At 37.3% G+C, this 23,237-nt stretch overlaps 2 protein-coding genes across 2 annotated transcripts in view; one reads left to right on the top strand and one right to left on the bottom strand.

The window, feature by feature from the left end:
• Positions 1-4,976, bottom strand: part of LOC132285984 (alpha-N-acetylglucosaminidase-like) — a 34,759-nt gene extending 29,783 nt beyond the window's left edge. Inside the window, exons 1-2 of the mRNA XM_059788229.1 lie at positions 4,509-4,976; positions 3,245-3,321 (exon numbers count right to left, since the gene is read on the bottom strand). Of these exons, the coding sequence (XP_059644212.1) occupies positions 3,245-3,321; positions 4,509-4,748 (317 nt within the window). The 5' untranslated portion in view covers positions 4,749-4,976. The remainder of the gene's footprint in view (positions 1-3,244; positions 3,322-4,508) is intronic.
• An 8,279-nt stretch (positions 4,977-13,255) lies between these two features.
• LOC132280869 (uncharacterized) lies at positions 13,256-13,633 on the top strand. The gene has a single exon (XM_059782626.1). It carries the CDS (start codon positions 13,256-13,258, stop codon positions 13,631-13,633), a length of 378 nt encoding a protein of 125 aa, XP_059638609.1.
• The last annotated feature ends 9,604 nt before the right edge of the window (positions 13,634-23,237 follow it).

Genomic DNA, 23,237 nt, shown 5'->3' with positions numbered 1-23,237 from the left:
ATTCCATAGCATGGCATGACTCGTTTATGACTTGGATTGTTGTAGTTGAAGTTGTGGTTATATTTTTTCCCGAATATAGCATGATCCCTGTTCTTTTTCCTATTCCTTGTTTGGATTCACGGGGTCACAAGAGGTGTGTCTTAGGCACCTCCTACTGAGCAATTTGCTCACCCTTTTATTATTAACATTTTTCAGGGCACGGCAAAGAAGTGGCGGACGATAATCCACCACCAGTGTAGACGGGTTGACGGACTTGGACTCTTTAGTGCTTAATGTTTATTTTACCCCTTTTTGTTGTAAATAGTATTATGGGTCATTTTATATATATCACATGGTTGGAAATGGTCTTGAGACCATTCTTTTGTATTTGGTGGTCTCATTATGATTTTAATATCCATGTAAGGCCTTAAGGCCATATTTTTGATGTATGACTGATTTGCTTAATTTTAATGGTGTAACGGACTCGTGTATGGCCTTATTCGATTTTAGTACCACTTAGTAGTGTTAGTTTCATCATTATATGGAAGATTTAGGACAGGTTTGGGCTTTGAGTAAGGCCACCAAGAGACCAAAGTAATGCCAAAGTGCACAAGATCACAATTTTAGGCTGTTTGGGACAATTTTGAGGTTCTGGGCATCTTAAACCGGTTCAGCCCCATTGAACCGGTTCAAGGGGGGATCTTTGGTTTGAGAATGGGCACATTGAACCGGTTCAAGTCCCCCAGTGTGCACATTTTGCTTGTCAGCTTATCAGCTTTGATCACCTGACTTCGTTCGGCCATAACTTCTTCGTTCCAAACCCAAATAGGGTTCTTGAGTCTATTTTCAAGGATTTTGAGTTAGCTTTCCAATGGGACCAACCGCATCCTCAAATTCCATTCATGTTGAGAGTTATGGTCATTTTAGTGGGATAGTGTCGGAATTTCCCTTGAACCGGGTAAGGGTACTTTTGGGAATTTATAACCGATGGCCGTAGAACTTCACCGAGTATCATGAAATGACTAGAATGATTATTTTAAACCTCATTTGATTAGTTAAAGATGGATTACCCTCTCATATTGTAAAATAACATTTTTATCCCTAATGTGTCCTCGAGTTTGGTTAAGGACCCGGTTAGCGATCCGGACCCCTGGTTTGAGTCGTTACACGGCAAAGGCGAAGACAATGCTACCGAACACACTAGCAGCCCAAACAAGTCAAACAAAATTTGCCGGAGACACGGCAAAGGCGAAGACAATTCTACTGAACAAACCGGCAGCCCAAACAAATCAATACAAACTGCTGGAGACACGGAAAAGGCGAAGAATAGTACTACTGAACACAACGGCAGTCCAAGCAAGTCACAAATAGCACCAAGAAACCCTTAGCGACATTTCAGATGCTAAGGGAATACCCCAAAATAGGGGTCAGAACCTAGGAAGAGAAATTAGGCTCTGATACCATGTTGTAAACCATAAAACGGAAGCAAAGAGATAAATAAAACAAGTAGAACACAAAGATATTACGTGGTTCAGCCAATAGGGCCTACATCCACGGCACAAAAAGCCCAAAGGGCTACATCACTTTTACAATACTCTCTCAATTCATATACAATACAATGATGGAGGCTCCTTTATATAGGAGAAGAAATTATGAGAATGTAAAGAATTAGAAAATAGGAAGTAAGGAGGAATTTTCTCCACTGATTCATCCAGTAACACCAAATCTTCAATAATAGGAAACAACATCAATTACTGAAAGATTTTCCTCTACTGATTCCTCCATTAAACCTTCAATAAATACGATAATAAGCATGTACTATATAATGTACATGAAGTAGAAATTAAAATCACAAGCTTAAGAAAGAAAAAAAAAAAAAATTAATCACAACCTAATCTTTTCCAAAAGAAGGTTACGAGTTATAACCTAAGTGAACAATTAGAAGACTAGGCTATCACAGTTAACAACTACAACTAAGTATCACAATAAAATCTTTGCCAACCTCATCTTTTCCCCTTATTCTACTCATTCTCCTTATTGTCAAGGGTTGGAGATGTCTTCTTTCAATCTTTTTTTTTAATTATTATTATTATTTTTTAATCCTTTTAGTCCTCCAATTTCCCACTTCTCATGAAAAAAATAATAATAATAAATAATATTACTTTTTATTAGTCTTTTGGGATTATTGTCCACGCAAAATAAAATTTTTGCATATTTCAATATGTTTTGAACATTTTTTAGTATACTTCAAACATAGAAAACTTCATTTCTTTCATGGAAACAAGTGGTTTTCAATTTTTGACCACTAGTCTGATTCAATTTGTTGAGTGTTAGAGAATTTAAATATTAAAGTTTCACCATCTCTAACAACTTAAGCTTTTAGATTAGATGGTAGTCATTTGTCAACATGGTATCAAAGCATGCAGGTCTTGAGTTCAAACTTAAACATGTTGGACCAAAAAGAAGGCCACATGTGAGGGGGCGTGTTAGAGAATTTAAATATTAAAGTTACACCATGATCACCATCTCTAACAGCTTAAGCTTTTAGAGTAGATGGTTATCAACACCGAGAAATAGAACGTTTCAGCCATTCTTTTGGGGGCAAAAAAAAAATTTTAATTATTGCATTTGCAAATATACTTATTCATCTAATCTAATTTCAATACTAGAAAACAATTAAAAGTCTGCTTATGAAACGGCTTCTCCTCTCTCTCTCTCATGATTTGGATGAAAAACTTCACATCAGAACACATACAGTATATAACATAATTTTGTTATAGACCATATATGACATTTTTTATTTATTGAATGACCTAATCCTTAAATTATTTGTTTTGCCCATTCATATTTATGTTCTAGACAGAATTTATACTTCAATTATCACAAGTCCAATTCAGTGATATGCATAAACCACGGGTTTCATGAAAGACACAAGAACTGCAGTATAATAGTAACAGTAAGCACCAAGTGTAATCAAATATCGAAATACATGTCATATCTCTTAGTGGAGTGAGAAATGTAATTTTGTGTTAATGATCCTGTCATGACATCTGCATTCACACCAAACAGTCAAATTTAACGCACAAAGTGGTCAGTGACAATAATCTGCCACGTCAAACACTAGCCTCAGGGAATAAGGAATGTTGATATCTTCATAAAAAATCATTGTATACAAACTCAAAATTTATTAATTTAATTTATCACTAATTAACAACAAATACTTTAGAGATGATCAATGTGTAATAAAGGAAGAGTATCAACATACAATATTTCTGTAGCACCACTCTCATTGGAAGAATGATGGTTGCTTAAAATAAAGCAATATTCTCCACCACAATGCTCCTGCAAAGAAAGAAGTTTAAAGGGTCATTTTGTATACAAAGAACGAGAGTGGGCCTTTGCCAATGGTAAGGTTGCTCCATTGTGATTTGTGACCTAGAGGTCACGGGATTATAACAACTTCTCCATGCAGAGTAAAGGTTGCGTACATCTATCCTTCCGCAAACCCAGCAATGGCGGGAGCCTCGTGCACTGGGTTGGCCCCTTTTATATGAGATCAAAACAAAATCATATTGACATGAAGACAATGTGAGTTAAAACAAAGTACTGTCTCCGCTTCAGTGACCTTAATTTTTTAACAAACTTGATTAACTAAATGAGTAGATGAAATTTCCATAAACTCAACAAACTACCGAACTGAAGGATTCAATTCACATCCACACCATCTCTACTGCTAACTTTTATTTCTAAAGAGATCAACTACAGAAATCCAAAAAACATTATATACCTTAGAATCCCATTCAAACTTATAGGCACAATAAACAGTAATGAAGACAACACAGCTATATAAAGTTTCATCACTTTTAAATTTCAATCTTTAGGAGCTACAAAATCAATTATTGTGATTTATTTCAGATATTAGTAGTTAAATTTCACTTTGTAAGGGGTGATTTGGAAAGAAGTTTATTAAAGAGTAATTTACACATCAATTGACTCGAAAAAATCACTGCTTGTAGAATTCCACCCTTGATAACTAAATTAGAACACAAACTGTCAGAAAAACCAAATCAATGAGTTCAATTCAGATCTGACAAGTTATAATTGATTCAATATATTTAACACTTACAAAATCGTAGCAATGTGCCAATGCTGATTCAAATCTCCGCATTTTTTAGAGCCACTAATCAAAGAGTACTGGTTTCTGTTTCTACAAAGTAGATAAGTTGGAGACATGGGGCCTGTTTAGTTAAAGAAAATATTTCTCAAGAACCCAGAAAACAAAAAATCGTTTTCAGAAAAACAATTTTCAAAAAACTGACAACCAAAAAAGTTTTCTAATATTCAGTACTCAATACACTTCTAAAAACTGAACCAAACAGGCCCATGGCCTCATACAAAACCTTAGATCACTCAAGTGCCGACAGAAGAGTTCAATTCACAGTCCTCACACATGTCAATAACATTCAAATAAATAAATAAGAAAAACGCACTAATTAAAAAAGGAAAACGAATTTAATGATATGGCAAACCTTGGAGACGATTTGAAACTCGAAGCTGAACGAATGCGAAGGCATGAGCCGATTAAGGACGGCCCGAGCAGCGGCTAATTGGACTGTAGGAGGAGCTCTCTCCCGATCCTGAATTTCGAGGAGGCGCGAAATGTAGCCGACTCCGGTGGTCGACGATTGAGCCGCCGAGAACATACAGAGACCGAGGACAATGATGAAGAAGAAGAATGTAGAAAATTTGGCGGGAAATGGAGAATCCATGGTTGAAGATTCGATGAGTTGGGAGCAACAACACTGGTCGTCTTGAAGAGGCTTAAATTGGAGATAGGCATTGTAGATATAATACTATTATATATGCGCATGTATAGAGAGAGAAAGAGAGGAGAGAGAAAGAGTTAGGTAGAATGAGTAAGAGGAGACAAATTGCGATGGCCGGCAGAGAGTGTAAAGAAAGCGGAGGGGTTTTTTAAAAAACCTTGTTTCCGTCTTTAAAATTTTGGAAGAAGACGACGACAAATTTTAACCACCACCTAAAAGACCGGACAAGTTTTTGATATTTTCGGATATTAGCATTGGCTGCCCTGTGGTTTCTTTTATATCGAAAATGTCCCATAAAGACCGGAGTAATTTCCTTTTAGGACCCCTAATAATAAAATATAAGAATTGAATTCAAAAACTTAAAAGAAACCATATTCTCCAATTGATTTCATGCGTTTTCTATTATTAATATTTTTTACATCAATTATAAATTAATGATTATTAAATATATTTATATTTTAGTGTTAAATACAAAATTATAAATATTATATAAGAGAAAAATATAATAATAAAGAAGAAATTTAAAACAACTTGATATTTATATAATTATTGAAACCAATGAATTTTCATAATAATTAATAGTTGAATAATGAACATGTTTATTACTACGTACGTAATATAGCAAAATTAGTAATAAAAGTATTTTAAACAATATTGTTACCAAATGAATTTATAAGCATAAAAATAAAAAATAAAAAATAAAAAATACTTTATATAATGCATCACCAAGAGCATAGCATGTTTTTTTTACCATTACAACAACTATAATGACCCGATCTTTTTCCTTCCTTTCTTTTTCTCAGATTTTTACGTATATTTTTTTTTTCCGTTGGTCTTTTTCTTTCTGAGTTCAGTTTCTCGTTGCTTAGTGTCGTCTCGAGTGCTCTGGAATGATTTTCGAGACTCTTTTCTTTGAATTGACAATTTCCTTTGAGGACCGAGTCATTTCCACATTTTTTTCGTTTTTCGACACTATTCACCTTTCGTCCTGTTCCCTATTTCGTCCTTTCCCCGTTTGTCACTTTGTTGGCATAAACCTCACTTCTTGTGTTCGGAGTTAGTTTTTGACTTCACAAATCTTCATTCTAAGTGGTTTTCACGAAATATGTATCTTTACTTTTGTAAGAAAGTACTCTGGTTGCTCCTGGTAACCATATGGGCATCGATGCATAGTTTTTCAGAATTTTTTTCTTTTCCTGGGGTGTTTTTTATTAATATCTTTTGAAGATATTTTATTTCAGGGATTTTTAAGAAAATATTTTCGGAAGATATTTTCATTCTGGGGCATTAGTGCAGTTTTCACTTTTTAGAGGGGCCATTGTGCAATTAACGAAAGTTATTGCAAAAATACCTCGTCTGGAGCCTGGATTCTCGTATGGGATTCATTTTCACATTTCGTTGAATCATGTACTCTTAGAATTCCGTTCTGGTCGTTTTTCTCCAGTTTCAGAGTTTCTAAACCAAGTTGCCATTGAACTTGTTCGGGGCATATCTCTTTGCTCGGGACTCAGTTTTTGACGCCGTTTCTTCCGTTATTCATGTTTTCTCATTTTGAATCTTTTTCGTTCACAGAGTTTCACCGTTTGAGTGCGTCTGCTCAAAATCCACTTTTCTAGACCCGGCGGGGCCCTTTCGGGGCACTTTTTGAGATTTTCTATAAATAGGGGACTTAAAGAAGAAAAGTTAGATTTTGATCATCTTCCTCCCCCTCTTGGCCGGCAGCCATGGGAGCTCCTTGGGCTGCCACCTTTTCTTTTTCTCCTCCACTTGATTTCCTAAGTGAAAAGTCTTCGGCCTTCACGTTTATTGTTCCCCTCGACGAGCTATATCTTTCCCTCTTATTAGAATCCATTTCTAACCATTTCTTGAGTTCGGGTTTGAAGTCAAGTTGTGATTTTCATGGGGCTTCCTTCGGATTCTTGTTCATCGTGTTGTCCCCGACAAAACCTTTCGGTATCGTCGGATTCGGAGCACTTTTATTTCGGTGGGCTTTTAAGATTTTCATCTCAAATTGGGGTAGGGGATGTTTTAGGATTTTATATGTGTTGTATGGAGTGTTTTCCATGATTATACAACTTGTATGCATGCTTTTGTTTAAGTCCTAAAATTTAATTTAATTAATTTCTATGGTTAGAATTTAATTCTCATGATGATGTATAACTTAGAATTAAATTGTGGCATGCTAGAAAATTTGGATTTAATATGTTTGTTAACATATATTAAATTGAAATTAATTGAATAAGAATTGCATTTTTTATTTAATATTTTTCTTTTGTGAAAGATTAATTCCCATGGTCATACCTTACATGAAATAAACTTGTAATATTTTTTTAAATTAAGTCTTGGCATGTTCCTTAATATACTCTAATTTGAGAGCATTTGGATAAGTATAAAAATCTAGAGATTTTAATTAAAATGATTAATTAAAATCCATTTAATGGTTCCATTGGCCTGATTAAGTTTTTAACTTAATATCTCTGATAACTAGGGCTTGTATACTAGCACATATTAATTTGGGACCATTTGATGTTGTTTTAGAATTTAGGGATTTAATTATCATGTTTTAATTAAATTCTATCCTATTGATCCAATGACCTAAGTAAGCTTTTGATTTGATTCATGTAATGAATAAGTTATGTTGTTTAATATGTGTTAATTAGGGTTCATTTGATTGAGATGTGAAACTTAGAGAAATTAATTAGGTTATATAATTAATTTCTGTTTCTATTGCATTATTGATTAAATCATGTGTTTAACATTGATATTATGTTTGAAGCATGATTTTAGACTTGTAATGGATTTATGCGATTATGTTTCAATATTGAATTATATTGTTATAGCGTGTAACAAATCGCACACTGAAGATTCGACATGTGATGTTATTATAGCGCGTAACGAATCGCGCTCTGAAGATTCGACATTGTCATCCTATAGTAATTGTAGATTTAGAGCATGTATTGTGTGGTTTCGACCTACTTGTGCATGGAATGTGGTTTCGTGCTGTATATATATTTTTTTGTATATAAGTTGTTAACTTATTTATTTTGGAGTCACTTGGGACATGGTTACTATAACATGGCTAGAGTTTGGCTCTAGTGCGGGAGGTATGAGTTTTTCTCGTCGAGATAGTGCACACTAGGGGTGGTATTACTAGCGGGTTAGTGCCCGTAATAGCCGTTGAGGTCTCAGCAGAATTCTGAGCTTAGATGTCCAAGTATTTTACTATTTGATTTCGCACTTTTAGTTTTTAGTTGATAACCTAGAGAATCTATGTCTTGATGTGTGGTATTAGAAATTCTAATTATACTGAATTGCTATCTTTAGTTGATTTCACACTTTTAGATTTTAAGTTAATAACTTTGAGAATCTATATCTTGTTTCTTTGTATAGCATGCTTCTATGTTGGTTAAATGGCATAGATATTGTGATTCATGCTTTACTGTTCAAATGTGACTTAGGAATAATCCTATATGTTCATTTGGAACATAGACGTTAGGTGGCATGACCCACTTTGGTTGTTCTTACATCTTAGATTTCAAGTTGATGACTTTGAGAGTCTATATTTTGCCGCTTTGTATAACATGCTCCTATGTTGTTTGAATTGCATGAATGATGTGTTTTAGGTAGCTTAGGATGCTCCCTGAGTCTCACCTTTGACATAGACGCTAGGTGGAATGAACCATGATGTTTAAATCATGCAAACATGTAAAACGTTAGGTCGATGCATGCTCATTTCCTACGAGTAGCTTTATGTTGCTCACCCCAAAGTTACTGGGGCATATTTCAGGTACAGGATACAAGATTGGAGATTTGCACTTGCTTTGGGTGAATTGCAGAATGGAAGTTTCTTTAGAAGCATTCTTGTTCACATGCAAGTGTTTGCATGTTTAAGTTTTGCCTATGAAATGTAATTTTTCTAACTTGGAGGTTTGACATGTCAAATGTTGTAAATGAATTGTAATAAGGCCATAGGCCATTTCAGCGTGTTTAAAAATGTTATTTTACACTTGCGTGTATGTTCACATCATCACACACTTGCATACAATTCAATTTGATTATGCAATGGGGGATCCGATTGAGCCTTAAGGACTTCTTTTCATTTTTGGTGCATAATAGGTTCATTTTTGCATTTTCAACCTGTTTCGGTCGACCGGTAGCTTGCTTCGGTTGACCGATGGCCTTTGAATTTCAATTGAACAGTAATAGTCCAATTCTAGTAGCCTTTTTCAATTTCGAGCCACAAACCGGTCGACCAATTTGTCATTTCGGTCGACCGAAATGGAGGCTCTTTTCCTTCTTTTTCCTGGCTCATTTCGGCAGACCGAAGCTCTATTTCGGTCGACCAAAATGGAGCTGCTTTGTAGGTTTTGTTTGGTTAATTGTTTCTTCAGGCTTTTATTGCTTTATTCCTTCCTACTAGATTTTATTAATCTTGTGTAAGCCATTTCCTGGTGTTCTTGGTTTAGTTTGAACTACATTTTGTCCCTTTGGTTGTCATTGGTGCCATAGGGTACCATTTAACCCTTTTCATGTTGGTTGTCGCTTCCGGTTATTTGCTTGAGCTCCATGACTTCATGGAAGGTCACATTGGTGTCTTGGGGATGGTTTACATCTCTATAGACTTTGGATTTATCTTTTGCTTCCGCATTTCGGATCCGTTATCGGGTAAACTTTCGGTTCATCAATGACGCACCGGGTTGAAAAACTTGGGCCGTCACAACAACAATACTATATGGGTTCGGTAACTTGAATTTGACGCAAGCGTGTCCAAGCTTGTTCTATTATTATTATTGGTTGGAGCTAAATGATGTTGAACGAATTGAATTGGAGAATTAACATTAATAAGGGTCTTTATTGTGTGTAAAGTGTATAATACATTTTCAATGTTTTTGTATTAATTTTTTTTTAACCCCTAATAAAGAATATGATATATCTCTATGAATTACATTCAACAACCCTAAAGGCCAAACTCACCACTGCAAATCCCCATCCCCTTGTTCAAGAGTCCACTTACTCGAGCAACAATATTGTAAGATCTAGAAGTCCACAAAAGCTTGAAACGTAGATTACTCTACTACAAATGCTCAATGTCTTGAATAATGTCTATACAAAGAGGATGAGAATGTTTAAGTCCCTGTTTGGTTTGTGTTTTGTTTTTGGTGTTTATGTTTTAGGCTTGCTACAGTAGCCTAATTCCAACCCAAAACATGTTTGGCTGGCTTGTTATATTTTAAACAGTTGCAAACCATTTTGCAAAAGTGGCCCAAAATCTGAAACACCATTTAGGTGTTTTTGCTTGTTTTTACACTGTTTAGCCTATAACAGTTACTATAGCGGAGCAAACATGGCCCATCATTTTACTGTAACGGAGGCAACAACTGAAGGACATATAAAAGGAAAATGTTAGCATTTTCTAAGGTTCACGTTTGTTCTCTCTTCTCTGGCAATTTTTAGTGACTGCTATGGTGGAACACTAAATCCAAGGTTCCACTACTGTTTTCGGCCGAAACCTTCAACGATCTGCATTCCTTTGCTGTTATCTTCAACGATCTCGACAGGTTTGACTACTTTCTTTGAATATTTGCAAATTCTTGGTCTGTTTGAGTTATTATTTGAGTTTTTGTTTGTTTGTTTGTTTGTTTGTTTTGCGGTTGAAAATCCATACATGGAGTTCTAATTTGGAGTTTGATTGCAAGTTCGAAGTTTTTGAAACCCTAAATCACTGTTACCCTCTGCTTTCTTCAACTTTCATTTTAGTATACTATGACTGATTATTTAAACTGAAAGCCTTTTTGTTTAATAAATACAACTATTTTTCTTCACAATCGTATTCTACAAAATTTTAGTATTGATCATAATGAAATCCATTAAATTCTAAAAAAAATCAACTCGGTCTATGTTATTTTTGATTTTTATTTAACGAAAAGCGTAAATACCCTAATCCATTTATTTTTTATCTTACGACAATAATTTTATATTAACTAAACTAGTAAAACCCATACTAAGACAAGAAATCTTTTGGAAGCTTAAACTTTCAATTTCTGTGATCCAACTGCCTATGACTCATACTAATATTAGTTGAAACACAGTTTTAGTTGAAGTGGAAGCAAGATTATACTGATATATATATATATATATATATATATATATATATATATATATATATTTAAATGGGGTAGTTAGAAGTGATATATAGGTTATCAAGAATTAGTCAGAAATGGAAGCAAGATTATACTGATATATAAATAGTTTTAACTGTCTGTGACTCATACTAATATTAGTTGAAACACAATTTTATGACTTTTTATTTATATATACAATCTACAGTATTTTATATTGATATATATATATATAGAAAATGGAAATCAACCAAGGGCAAATTAGTATACTATGAATGATTTTGTTTACTGAAATAATTTTTTTGCGTACTGTACTTGTGTGTATGACAGATTGCTTGCAATATTATGTTCAAAATCGATGGAATTGAGGAATATATGTTAATTTTGTATAATATGTTATAGGGCGTAATTTTTTTGCAGATCATACATTGTTGAGACATGACAGATTGCTGTGACATATTGCATGTGACAGATTGTTGCTCTAAATATTCCAAATCATGAGTGGCAATCTTAAGCCCAAAATCTTGGAAAATCATACTGGAACATGATTGATGTAATTTCATATTTATTAGTTTTCAAAGGCCATTCACAGTATAAGGCAAATTAACAGAGGAATTTGATTTAGTTTTAGCTTCTGTATGCAGTTTTAATTTTTTTTTTTACAGATTTAGCTTCTGTATACATGTTACTTTCTTTAGTTTTAGCTTCTGTATGCATGTTAATTTGTATAGTTTTAGCTTCTACATACATGTTACTTTCATTATTTTCAGCTTCTGTATACATGTTAATTTTGTATACTTTTAGCTTCTACATGCATGTTACTTTCATTAGTTTCAACTTCTGTATACACATTAATTTTGTATACTTTTAGCTTCTATATGCATGTTACTTTCATTAGTTTCAGCTTCTGTATACACGTTAATTTTGTATACTTTTAGCTTCTATATGCATGTTACTTTCATTAGTTTTAGCTTCTGTATACATGTTAATTTTGTATACTTTTAGCTTCTGTATGCATGTTACTTTCATTAGTTCCAGCTTCTGTATACATGTTAATTTTGTATAGTTTTAACTTCTGTATACATATTACTTTTATTAGTTTTAACTTCTGTATACATATTACTTTCATTAGTTTTAGCTTCTGCATACATGTTACTTTTGTATAGTTTTAGCTTCTGTATAAAAGTTCATTCTACAAAAATGTGAAGTCATTTGTTTAACTATGCTGCCATGATACTTTACACATTACTAGTACTAATGGGTAGTGAATAATTTTTTTTACACACACACATGAGTAGTTATATATTTGAGATTGTTAAAAATGCACCCACACACAGTGTCGTATATTAGTTATGACGATCAGAACATGAGATGCTCTGATACCACCTGTGACGATCAGAACATGAGATGCTCTGATACCACCTGTGACGTTCCGAATTTTCACAAACCTGGATGTGTCAATGTGACCCGAAAGTTGACCCGATAACGGATTCGGAATGCGGAAGCGAAAACAAAGAAAACAAGGTTCTTAGGGGTAAATGGCATCCCAAGAACATTATAGTGACTTTCCATGAAGTCACAGAGTTTAAAAGAAAACAAAATGCAGAAGCGAAATTTTAAAAAAGGGATAATTTTAGCCATAGGGGAAAATGGTAATTTCTAGAAAGTTATGGGTGCTACCGAGCACACCATTGGATAGAAAATGAAAAATTAATGAATTTAGACTCAAGAATCACGTAATTCGGAGTCCGAACGGAAGAGAACGGTCAAAAACAAAAATGGGCGTCGCCGCAGCCAAGGAGCACCAGGGCCAAGTCCACACGTGCTGCAAGCGCATGGGAGCGCGCTCGCAGGGGGCTTGGCCCTGGTGCCCCTTGGCTGCGGCGACGCCCATTTTTTTTTTTGACCGTTCTCTTTCGTCCGAACTCCGAATCACGTGATTCTTGAGCTAATTTCATTAATTTTTCATTTTCTATCCAATGGTGTGCTCGGTAGCACCAATAACATTTTATAAATTACCATTTTGCCCCTAGGGCTAAAATTATCCCTTTTTTTTTTTTTTTTTTTTTAAATTTTGCTTCCGTATTTTGTTTTCTTTTAAACTCCGCGACTTAGTGGAAAGTCACTATAGCGTTCTTGGGATGCCGTTTACCTCTAGGAACTTTGTTTCCATTGTTTTCACTTCTGCATTCCGGATCCGTTATCGGGTCAACTTTCGGGTCACATTGACACATCCGGGTTTGTGAAAATTCGGAACGTCACATTAGTGAAGAGTATATTCGTACCAAAAGTTATACTAAAATCTAACTTTAAATTAAGATGATCAATTAGATGGATGTGAATGATGAGAATATGGTTCCATTAGACGACCTTACAGACATTACCGATGATGGAAAAGTAGTATGGGATGACTCTCATATTGAAAATTTCATTATCCTTATAGAGGAAAAAGTGAGGCTAGGTAATCATACTTCTGGAACTTTTAACACTATTGGTTGGAAGAATTTAGTAGAAGGCATGAGGCTTCAAACAGGGAAGAACTTTACAAAGAACCAACTTAGGAATAAATTCAACCAGTTGAGGGCAGACTACAAAGACTTGGCAAAATTGTTATCAAAAATAGGTGTTGGATACAATGCTAAGACATGCATGGTTATACTTGAACCTGAAAGATGGGATAGGTTGATAAAGGTTAGTAGTGAAAGTTAATCTATCTGGTATATACAAATGTAGGTTTTACTTCATATTAATAATAGGATAATAATTTGTAGGTGAATAGGGGTGCAAAAAAGTTTCGAAGGAAGGGATGTAAGCATTTTGACTAGATGACCACCATCTATGGAGACACGTATGCTACAGGTGCGCATGTGCATCCTTCCACTAGACCACCCACTATCAACCAAGTCCCTCCATACCATATAGCCACATAAAGTTGATGAGCACTGAAAAGTGCGCATTTAAACCCGTTAAGCTTAAGCATTCTAGTACCTTTATCTATCTTACTTTGCCGTTTTAGACTTATTACATGTTATTTATATTTTCAGACACTAATCCCAAAATTTAGCTAACTCAGCCAAATAAGAGCTTAATTGAAGCAATCCTGAGATAAACCAAAGGAGGGAGCAAAGCGGAGAAAGAAAGGAGCAAAAAGGAATCAAGTTGTGCAGCTGAAAAGTTCGATCGATCCAACTTAGAGTTCGATTGATCGAACATCTATGATCGATCACAGTACTTCTCGATAGATCCAACCTTGGCCTTTGCTGAAATTCCAAGTTCGATCGATCGAACATCACCTTCGATCGATCGAACCCTATTTTGTCCTATTCAAATGATTTATCTTATCCACAGCTGTACGCCTACCAACCACTTTTGTCTTTTTCCCCATAAATATCTTGAAAATATCCCAGCCTTGTCATTATCCGGAGGAGTCAGACCACTTCAATCGATCGAACCCATTTTCGATCGATCCAAGTTAAGGTTCGATCGATCAAACTTCCTCCAGCGAGAAAAAGTTAAAGTCCAGCTCATTTATTCCGTCCTTCATCAAATGATTGGAGAATATGCCTTGCACGACCACAGCTCATCATGGGGTGTATTTGACCTACCTATATAAGGAATATGATACACTTTTTGAGGGAGTCTCTTGTTACACATTGAAAATTGATCTTAGAGGCTCTTCTTGAAGAGGAGGAAGGAGGGAAGCTAGAGCACCATTGGAGGAGATCTTCACCAACAAGGAGCAGCCATGGAGTTAGCCCTTGAGGGTTGGATCATCACTACCATGAGTGGCTAGACATCCTCTTGGGGCTAGAGTTAGCCCCAAGCATGCTTTCTATACTCTAATCTTGTGTATTATTGAGGGATTAGTGTTGTATGATACATCTTGATATTCATGTATATATAAATCTTGATTATTTCATGGTTTGTATGGTTTAATGCTTCCAATTGACTATTCTATTCTATCCATATGTCTATGTATGCTAGAGTAGGATATTCATGTGCTTATCCCTAGATTTAGTGTTTTTGATGCATGTCTATGTGTATTGATGCTATAGATCTAGATATTATCAAGATGATATGCTTAATGAATGCTATTTTGGTTCATTTGATGGTTTATGCCTATTCTTAATGGTTTGTGCCTCTCTCCTAGTCTAGATAGCTTTATTTTCATGCTAGTAGTGTAGATTTAGTGTAGTGGTAGTGTAATGTTAGATGGGAGGACAATCTACTCTTGATGTTTGATGTTCCATGCTTGTGAGTCCAAATGACATATTCCTCTAATATTGTGTTGTATGTGGATTGTGAGCTTAATGAAGGATTAATGACTTGTTTTGATCTATTGTGCTATCCCCATGTTGTCTAGACAATATATGCTCTATTGTTTAGATATATTGTGCTCTTCACATGATGTTTAGACAATATTTGCTTGATTTGTCATCCTTGCCAATTGAATCAACCTAATGCACACACACCCTTATCATATTGCAACACATCCATTACCCTCAATTGATCACTTGTTAGTAGTATAGAAAAGTATTGCTTAGCGGTGATCTCTACACCCCAAGACCTCTCTCTCTCTTGTTTACTTCATATTATTTTATTTAGTTGAATTCAATTTAGCTTAATCAACCAACTAATCAATTGTGTGATCACTCGACCTACTAACCCTAATTACCATAGTTTTACAATTCAATACACCATCTAATCCCTTGGGACGATCCCTACTCGCCCTATCTATATTTTATATAGAGAAAGGTAGTAGTGGCTTTCTATAAATGTAAAACTTGGCCACCTCCTAAATTCACAACTCTTCAAGCTTGACTTGGTATCGTGACCCTTGTAAAGGACCGGTCAGTTTTTGGCGCCGTTGCCGGGGATTTTAAATTGGCAACGTCGAATTGTGAAATTCAATTAGGATTAGTACTCTTTTGATCGTGTCTTTACTTTCTTTTTATTTCCTATTTTTTTTTTATTACTTATTAAGTTTGTTCTCCATTGACTAGGTGTATTGAGCAAGGAGCTAGCAAAGTAATTCCAAGCTAAGGAGCAAAGCAAAGCAAAGGAAAAATGCTTAAAATGAAAAATTGTTAAGTAAAATTGCTAAGCTAAGCTTTTAATTTTGGAGTTGAAGTGCTAAAGGACTATTGTGAGACCTTCTTACTCAATCTCTTTAGTTAAATCGGGGGCCCACGTGGAGGCATTGCATAGCATCATTAGATAAATCGGGGGCCCACGTGGAGGCATTTATTTGACATACATTGCATTTAAAAATTGTGGTTGTGAAGTTTAATTGCATTGTTGAGAAAGTTGCTTATTCGTGTTGCATTGTGCATGCATGGTCGTCGTTCATTGAGACCTACTCTTGTCCTTCTTGATTTGCATTTAGAATCCACTATTAGGAATCCAAGGGGAAGAGGAAGTTCACATAGAACCAATCTACCAATGGACGCTCTCAATGATGATCATGTTGAAGACCTTGGTCACATAGACCAACAAGGCATCCTTCATCCTAATGTGCAGAATGATAATATGTAAGTTCCATTAGGCATGCCTAGGCCATACATTCATCAACCTCCTCAACAACAAGGCCAATTCCAATGGGAATTCCAAGGCCAATGTATGCACCACAACCCCCCATCATTAATCAAGCTCAATATAACCAAGGTGTCCATGTTGCACCTCAAGTTGCTAATCCACCACTCGCATTGAGAGATCACTATGTGCCTAATGAGTATAATGCACCCACATGCATTCAATTGCCACTATTTAGAGCACACCATTATGAGATTAAAGCACAAACTATCCAAATGCTACCTAACTTTCATGGACTTCCTAGTGAAGAACCTTACAAGCATTTGGATGAGTTTCTTGAAGTTTGTTCTACCGTTCGATACACGGACATGCCGAAAGAAGTTTTAAGGCTGAAACTTTTTCCATTCACCCTTAAAGATAAGGCGAAGTATTGGTTTAACAACCTTAGGCCTTTTTCTATAACTTCTTGGGCAGAAATGCAATAAGAATTTCTGAAAAAGTACTATCCGGTTTCTAAGACCAATGCTATGAGAACCGCCATTAGAGAATTCACACATGGGGAGGGAGAAACTTTCCACGAGGCATGGGAACGCTTCAATGAATTGCTTAGGAAGTGTCCTCACCATGACATGCCTAAATGGCAATTGGTCCAATTCTTCTTTGAAAGCTTATTAGACAATTATAAAGGCATGGTTGATGCTTCAATGGGAGGTTCTTATATAGACCGGCAAAAGGAAGACGTGTGGCGCCTTTATGAGAGCATGAGTGAAAACTCTTTGCATAAAACATTGTCATCTAGGAATGGTAGAAATTCTCAAGGTAGGAAGAGTGTTGGCTTGCATCAAGTTGACCACTCAAATGATATAACCGCCAAGATGAAGTCTTTATCTCAAAAGTTTGATCAATTGATCAATCAAAACTTGGCGAATCAAGTGTCTTCCTTTCCTAACCATTCTCCTAGAGCTCAAAATGAATCATGTATGACTTGTTCTAGTGTTCTTCATTCTACTTCTAATTGTCCTCATGGAGAAATTTAAAATGAACCCATTGAGCAAGTTAATGCAACATTTGTGAACCAAGGGAACAATCCTTATGGTAACCATTACAATCCCGGTTGGAGGAATCATCCTAATTTTTCTTGGAAAAACCAAGGGGAGGGCTCGAACTCTTCCCAAGGCGGTTTTCAAGGGAAATACATTCCACCTCCACTTCAAAACCAAGGATCCCAAGGTTCAAGACCATATAACTCACAAGGAAATTAATTTGTTAATTCTCATTTTCCTAACCAATCATATTCTCAAGGAAATTCTAGAGGTTCCGCTTTTGTGGAAAAGGTTTTAAATGCTTTGGGCACTCTAGAAGCAAATACTTAATTGTTGCATTCTCATTCTCAATCAATTGCCAAGCTAGAAACCCAAGTAGGGCAAATAGCTGAAACACTTAATGCTAGAGAGAAGGGAAAGATGCACATGAATGCCCCAATCAAACAACAATGTGTTGTAGAAACCAAATCCGCATTGGAAGGGCATAATGTTGAGCATGTCAATGCGGTAACAACCTTGAGAAGTGGTAGGGTAGTAGACAATCAAGTTAGAATGCCTAATGAAGAGAGTGAATCGGTACAACCTCAAGTTGTCACCCGTCCCGTTCCACACACTATTCCTCCTTCATTGCATGTGCATGATCTTGAGAATGAGAAGCCCTCAAACTGTGAGTTGAAAGATGATTTCCAAAGAGATTCATTGAAAACAGTGTTGAAAAATGTGTTTGAGAAAAGTTCTTTGAAAAATGTTATTCATAATTCTTCTTTGAAAAGTGATTTGAAATCCAATGAATTGAACAAGTCCAATGCTGAGAATTTTTTGAAAGAAAATGCTGAAAGAGTTTTTGAAAAAACTCCATTTCCGGACGCCTTGAAAGGGTCCATTTCAAAAGAAAGGCAAAAGACAAAGAACAATGAGATAATGGATATGTTTAGGCAAGTCAAAGTCAATCTTCCACTTTTGGATGCAATTAAGCAAATTCCGGCTTATGCCAAATTCTTGAAGGACTTATGCACCCAAAAGCGGAAGAACAAGAGCCAAACATCAAAGAAAGTGGTCTTAACCGAACAAGTGAGTTCCATTCTACAATATAACACTTTGCCAAAGTTTAAGGACCCCGGTGCACCTACAACATCTTGTATCATTGGTGAACATGTCATCAACTGGGCACTTCTTGACTTAGGGGCTAGTGTTAACCTTCTTCCCTATTCAGTTTATGTCAAATTGGGCCTAAGTGAATTGAAACCGACGTCGGTGGTTTTACAACTTGCCGACCGATCCATTAAAAAGCCTAGGGGGATAATTGAGGATGTGTTGATTAAGAGTGATAAGTTCTTCTTCCCGGTTGACTTTTTCGTCATTGACACGGAACCGGTGCCCAATCCAAAGAACCAAATTCCGGTTATCCTTGGCCGTCCTTTCTTAGCAACCTCAAATGCCAACATAAATTGTAGGACGGGGATAATGAAGATTTCTTTTGGGCACATGAGAGTAAAGTTGAACATCTTTAACCCCACACCCAATCCATTTGACAAATATGAGGAAGAGGTTAATGTGGTAGAGGAATATCATGATCTTGCTTGTGAAAGGAATGAGCTTTTGTGTATGAACAATGTTTCAAAGCCTTCATCTTCATTTTCAGCATTGCATGCAAGAAAAGTGATTTCGAACTCTTGTTGTGAAAGGGCGTGGAAGCCTAAGGAAAGTTTTGACAAGGAACTCAAGACTTCTTTTGAGTTTACCCCAACAAGTTCTTCTAAGAACCATTTGTTGGGAGTGACTCAAAACATCTCTCATCCCAAAAAGGAGGGGATGCATTGCAAGATCTTTGATTAGGGTTAAAAGAACCCTAGGTCTTGCTAGAGATGTTAAAGACTAGCACCGAAATTCGTAGGATGTCAAAACCCTATTCCTCCCTCATTTCTATTTTGCATTTTGATTCTTGCGAAGTCTAGATACTATTTTTGTGGTTCATATACATTGGAAGGAACTGAGTAAGGGATTACATGAGCATTCAAGTCATTTTAAGCATTTAGGCATAATTTCGATCGATCCAAGTTTTGGTTCGATCGATCGAACATTGGTTCGATCGATCCAACTATGGACTCGATCGATCCAGTTCTCATTTTGCACCTAACACTTAGAAAAATTTTGGACCTGCATCCAAATTCCAAAATGCATGCTCTCGGGATCTCCAAATTTTTGAAAGTTCGATCGATCGTAAACCATTTCGATCGATCGAACTACCTTTCGATCGATCCAACATGTGGTTCGATCGATCATGAGTCCCAACACTTAGAAAAATTTTCAGGCCTTATCCATTTTTCAAAAATGTATGCTCTCGGGACTTTTCAAAATTTTTCATGTTCGATCGATCGAATTCCAAGTTCGATCGATCCAAGATTCCAACACGTGTCAACTCTTGAGCCCTTAAACTTGTACATTCTTTATCCTCTTCGATCGATCGAAATCTTTCTTCGATCGATCGAAATTTGCATCTCATTAATTTAATTTCCTTTGATTTTTCAAAATTCAAAATTCAAAAAAAAAAAAAAAAAAAAATTTAGAGTGGAGACCTAGGTTCGATCGATCGAACTTAATGTTCGATCGATCGAACTCCGCATATCGTGTTTTTAAAATAAAACCGAGTTGGATCGATACACTTGGATCGATCCAACCTCGAAACAAACCCTAACCCTAAGTCTCCCTTTCTCTCAATCTCAAGCTCAATCCGGTCAACCTCCATCCCAATCATCTTCCCTATCTCTGGCGAGCCAATTCCGCCAAGGATAAGCTCCATTTTCATCGCGGCTTTGCCCCTTCTCTCTCATCTCATCTCTCTCGGTTTAGAGGTAAACCGAATGCAATTTTCTTGATTCCAAGCTTAAATTGATGCATGTTATTGATTGTTTATGTTAAATCCTGTTCAATATGTATGAATCATTCATTGTTGAAGCTTCAATTTCATGATTACATGCTATACATACACACATGCATTCGGCCAAACCAAAATTGGGGGTTTTTGATTTGATTTGAAGTTGGGGAGTGTTTGGGTGTTGTTGATTGTATGAATGGTGTGTAGATGGGCCCACAAACACGTTTGTGTGGGCCCCGTACTCTAGATCTCACAGATCTGCAACTTTTCAAATTCGGCATTCGCACAGTTCGATCGATCGAACTTGTGCTTCGATCGATCGAAGTAGTGAACTTCATTTCACTACCTTCGATCGATCCAATCTTGTGCACTTTCATGCTTCGATCGAAAATTTTCGGTGATCGATCGAACTTAAAGTTCGATCTATCAAGCTTTCAAAGATCACACATACACACTCCATTCATCTTGTGTCATCTTCATGCTATCTTTATATGCACAATGCCTGTGATATTCCACATTGGATGCATTTCATACCTACATTGCTTAGCATGACTCACATTTCATCATTATCATAGATTCATGTCATCCATATTTTGTCTATCTTATTTGACATACATGTTTCTATTATGCATTTAAATTCTTATATATCTGGCACTGACTTACATATTGAAATTTTCTTGTCTTTTTACAGATCATGCCTCCGCGGTTCAAGACAGTAGCCAGGCGATCTTCTGGGCCACAGCGACCCCGCAGACATATACGGCCCAGGATAGAGATGGTTGCAGAGCCATCTCATGCTCAGGAGGAGCCCGCACAGGCTACTCCCCCTCAGTCCCCATCCCACGAGGTTGAGGAGGGAGCTGACCACGTGCCATCTACATCCCAGGCTCCTCCAGCCTTCACACTATCACCTTCTCCTACAGCCGCCATGCCATCACCGCAGCCACCTCTACCGGCTCAGCGCCGTGACCAGTTGCTGTTGAGATATGCAGCCATGACCGTGGCTCAGGAGTCGTACTTCGATACTGAGTACTTCTCCCAGTCTATCCTGACCCGGTCTGGCTATCAGGATATCATGCAGCGGGGCCTCTCAGCCATCCTTGCCCCAGTCATCGGCCTTGTATACCCGCGACTGGTGCCGTTATTCTTTCTGCATCTCCGGCCCTCGCCACGATCTACCGCGGAGATGATCACTACAGTGGACGGCCACGAGATTGTCATCACAGTTGACACTCTGGCTCGTGCTTGCCGGTGCCCACACTGGTGTCCACCTGAGCTTGCAGAGACATACCCGAGGCTGCATAGGCCTTCATTTTCTAACATGGCTGTCTCCTTGACAGGCCATCATGCCAGTGATCAGACATTCGCCACCAGGACTTTCTTGCCGACGACCTCTGGTTCATCGACACAGTTCTCTTCCAGAACATTTACATGGCGGGCCACAAGATCCAGAGGCGTCATGACTACTTGACAGCTCTTTACGCTTTTTACACGGGCTGCTGGGTATCTATCCCAGTCCTCATCTGGAGCGTGATGAGGTTGCTGTATGATTCTTTCATTTCCAGGGAGGACCCTAAGTGGTCCAAGGTCTTGCCCTTCGGACACCTCATCACGCAGATCCTTCTTGACCAGCGCTACAGAGTGCCCCCAGATGAGGAGCTCCTTGCACGGTCCAGCTTCTATGGGAGGAGCGACTGGAAGAAGAGCTACAATGTTCTTATTCGGAGTCTTCAGGAGCCAGCTGTAGAGGCAGCAACTGAACTAGAGGAGGAGGAGGCAGCCCAGGCACAGCCGGCACCTCCAGCAGCAGCAGATATCGCAGTGGACGACGCACCAGTCGGTCTGGCTACTGATCGCATGGACATTGACCTGGAGCGACCTGCGGAGGAGTATGCCGATGCTGCAGATGATGCTGATGCCGATGATACCAGTGATCGAGCCGCTGCTCAGGAGCGAGTTCGGGAGTCTTCTTCAGAGGCATCTCTGCCTGAGTCTCCAGTTCCCACTCCCGGATTCGGGGCACGCTTGCAGACACTGGAGGAGGACGTAGCAGCTATGCGAGCCGACATCATTGCCCACTGAGCTGAGTTCACCTCTTTCAGGGCGGATGTCATGGCTTGCTTTGCCGATCTCTCCAGCCGACTCCCCGCACCTGCACCCGCACCCGCACCTACATCTCCAGCCACTGCAGATCTTCATGATCAGGCCTCCTGAGACTCCACTTCCAGTTGTTCTATGCTTTCATTTCTTTTATTCTGGATCTGTATTATACTGTCACTGTTACTGTATTATACTTTGCTGCCGGTCTGTCGGCTTTATTATTTTATTGATGTACCTGCACTTTATATTCTCTATATATTGCTTTTTGATTATGGATGTCTCTTAGTATCTCATATTTGTATGTTTAACTCCATCAGGTACACCACAGTGACTTCAGTGAGAGAGTGCTGCCCAATTTTTCAGGACCACTCTTACACCTCTCTCTTTATTCTCTATTTATCCCATTTTACACTTGCATGTCCACTGTGCACTGATTATCCTATCTTGTTATCTAATGAGTTTATCCGGGTGCAAACTTTTTAGGACCACAGTTTATTCCAAGTTTGGGGGGGCCATGCCACCCACTTTGGATACTTCTATCCCGATCATTCATGTTTAAAGCACTGGTATACTCTTTCCTTTGTTCTCTTCACACATTGAGGACAATGTGCAGTTTAAGTTTGGGGGTATTGGTGTATGTTTCAATGTTGCTTTAAAATTCAAATTTTGAGCATGTCTTGTGTATTTGAGGGATATTTCTATACTTGGTCCATTTCTAGCTATGATTTTGATCTTTTGAGGACTATATTGCTTAAAATTTAAA

This window comes from Cornus florida, unplaced genomic scaffold, assembly GCF_030987335.1.
Source record: "Cornus florida cultivar Cherokee Brave unplaced genomic scaffold, ASM3098733v1 CherokeeBrave_3.0.0_Hap2_Chr11, whole genome shotgun sequence".
In the NCBI taxonomy this organism is placed as follows: domain Eukaryota; kingdom Viridiplantae; phylum Streptophyta; class Magnoliopsida; order Cornales; family Cornaceae; genus Cornus; species Cornus florida.
The sequence above is the reverse complement of the archived record's forward strand: the minus strand, read 5'-3'. Positions and strand labels throughout refer to the sequence as shown.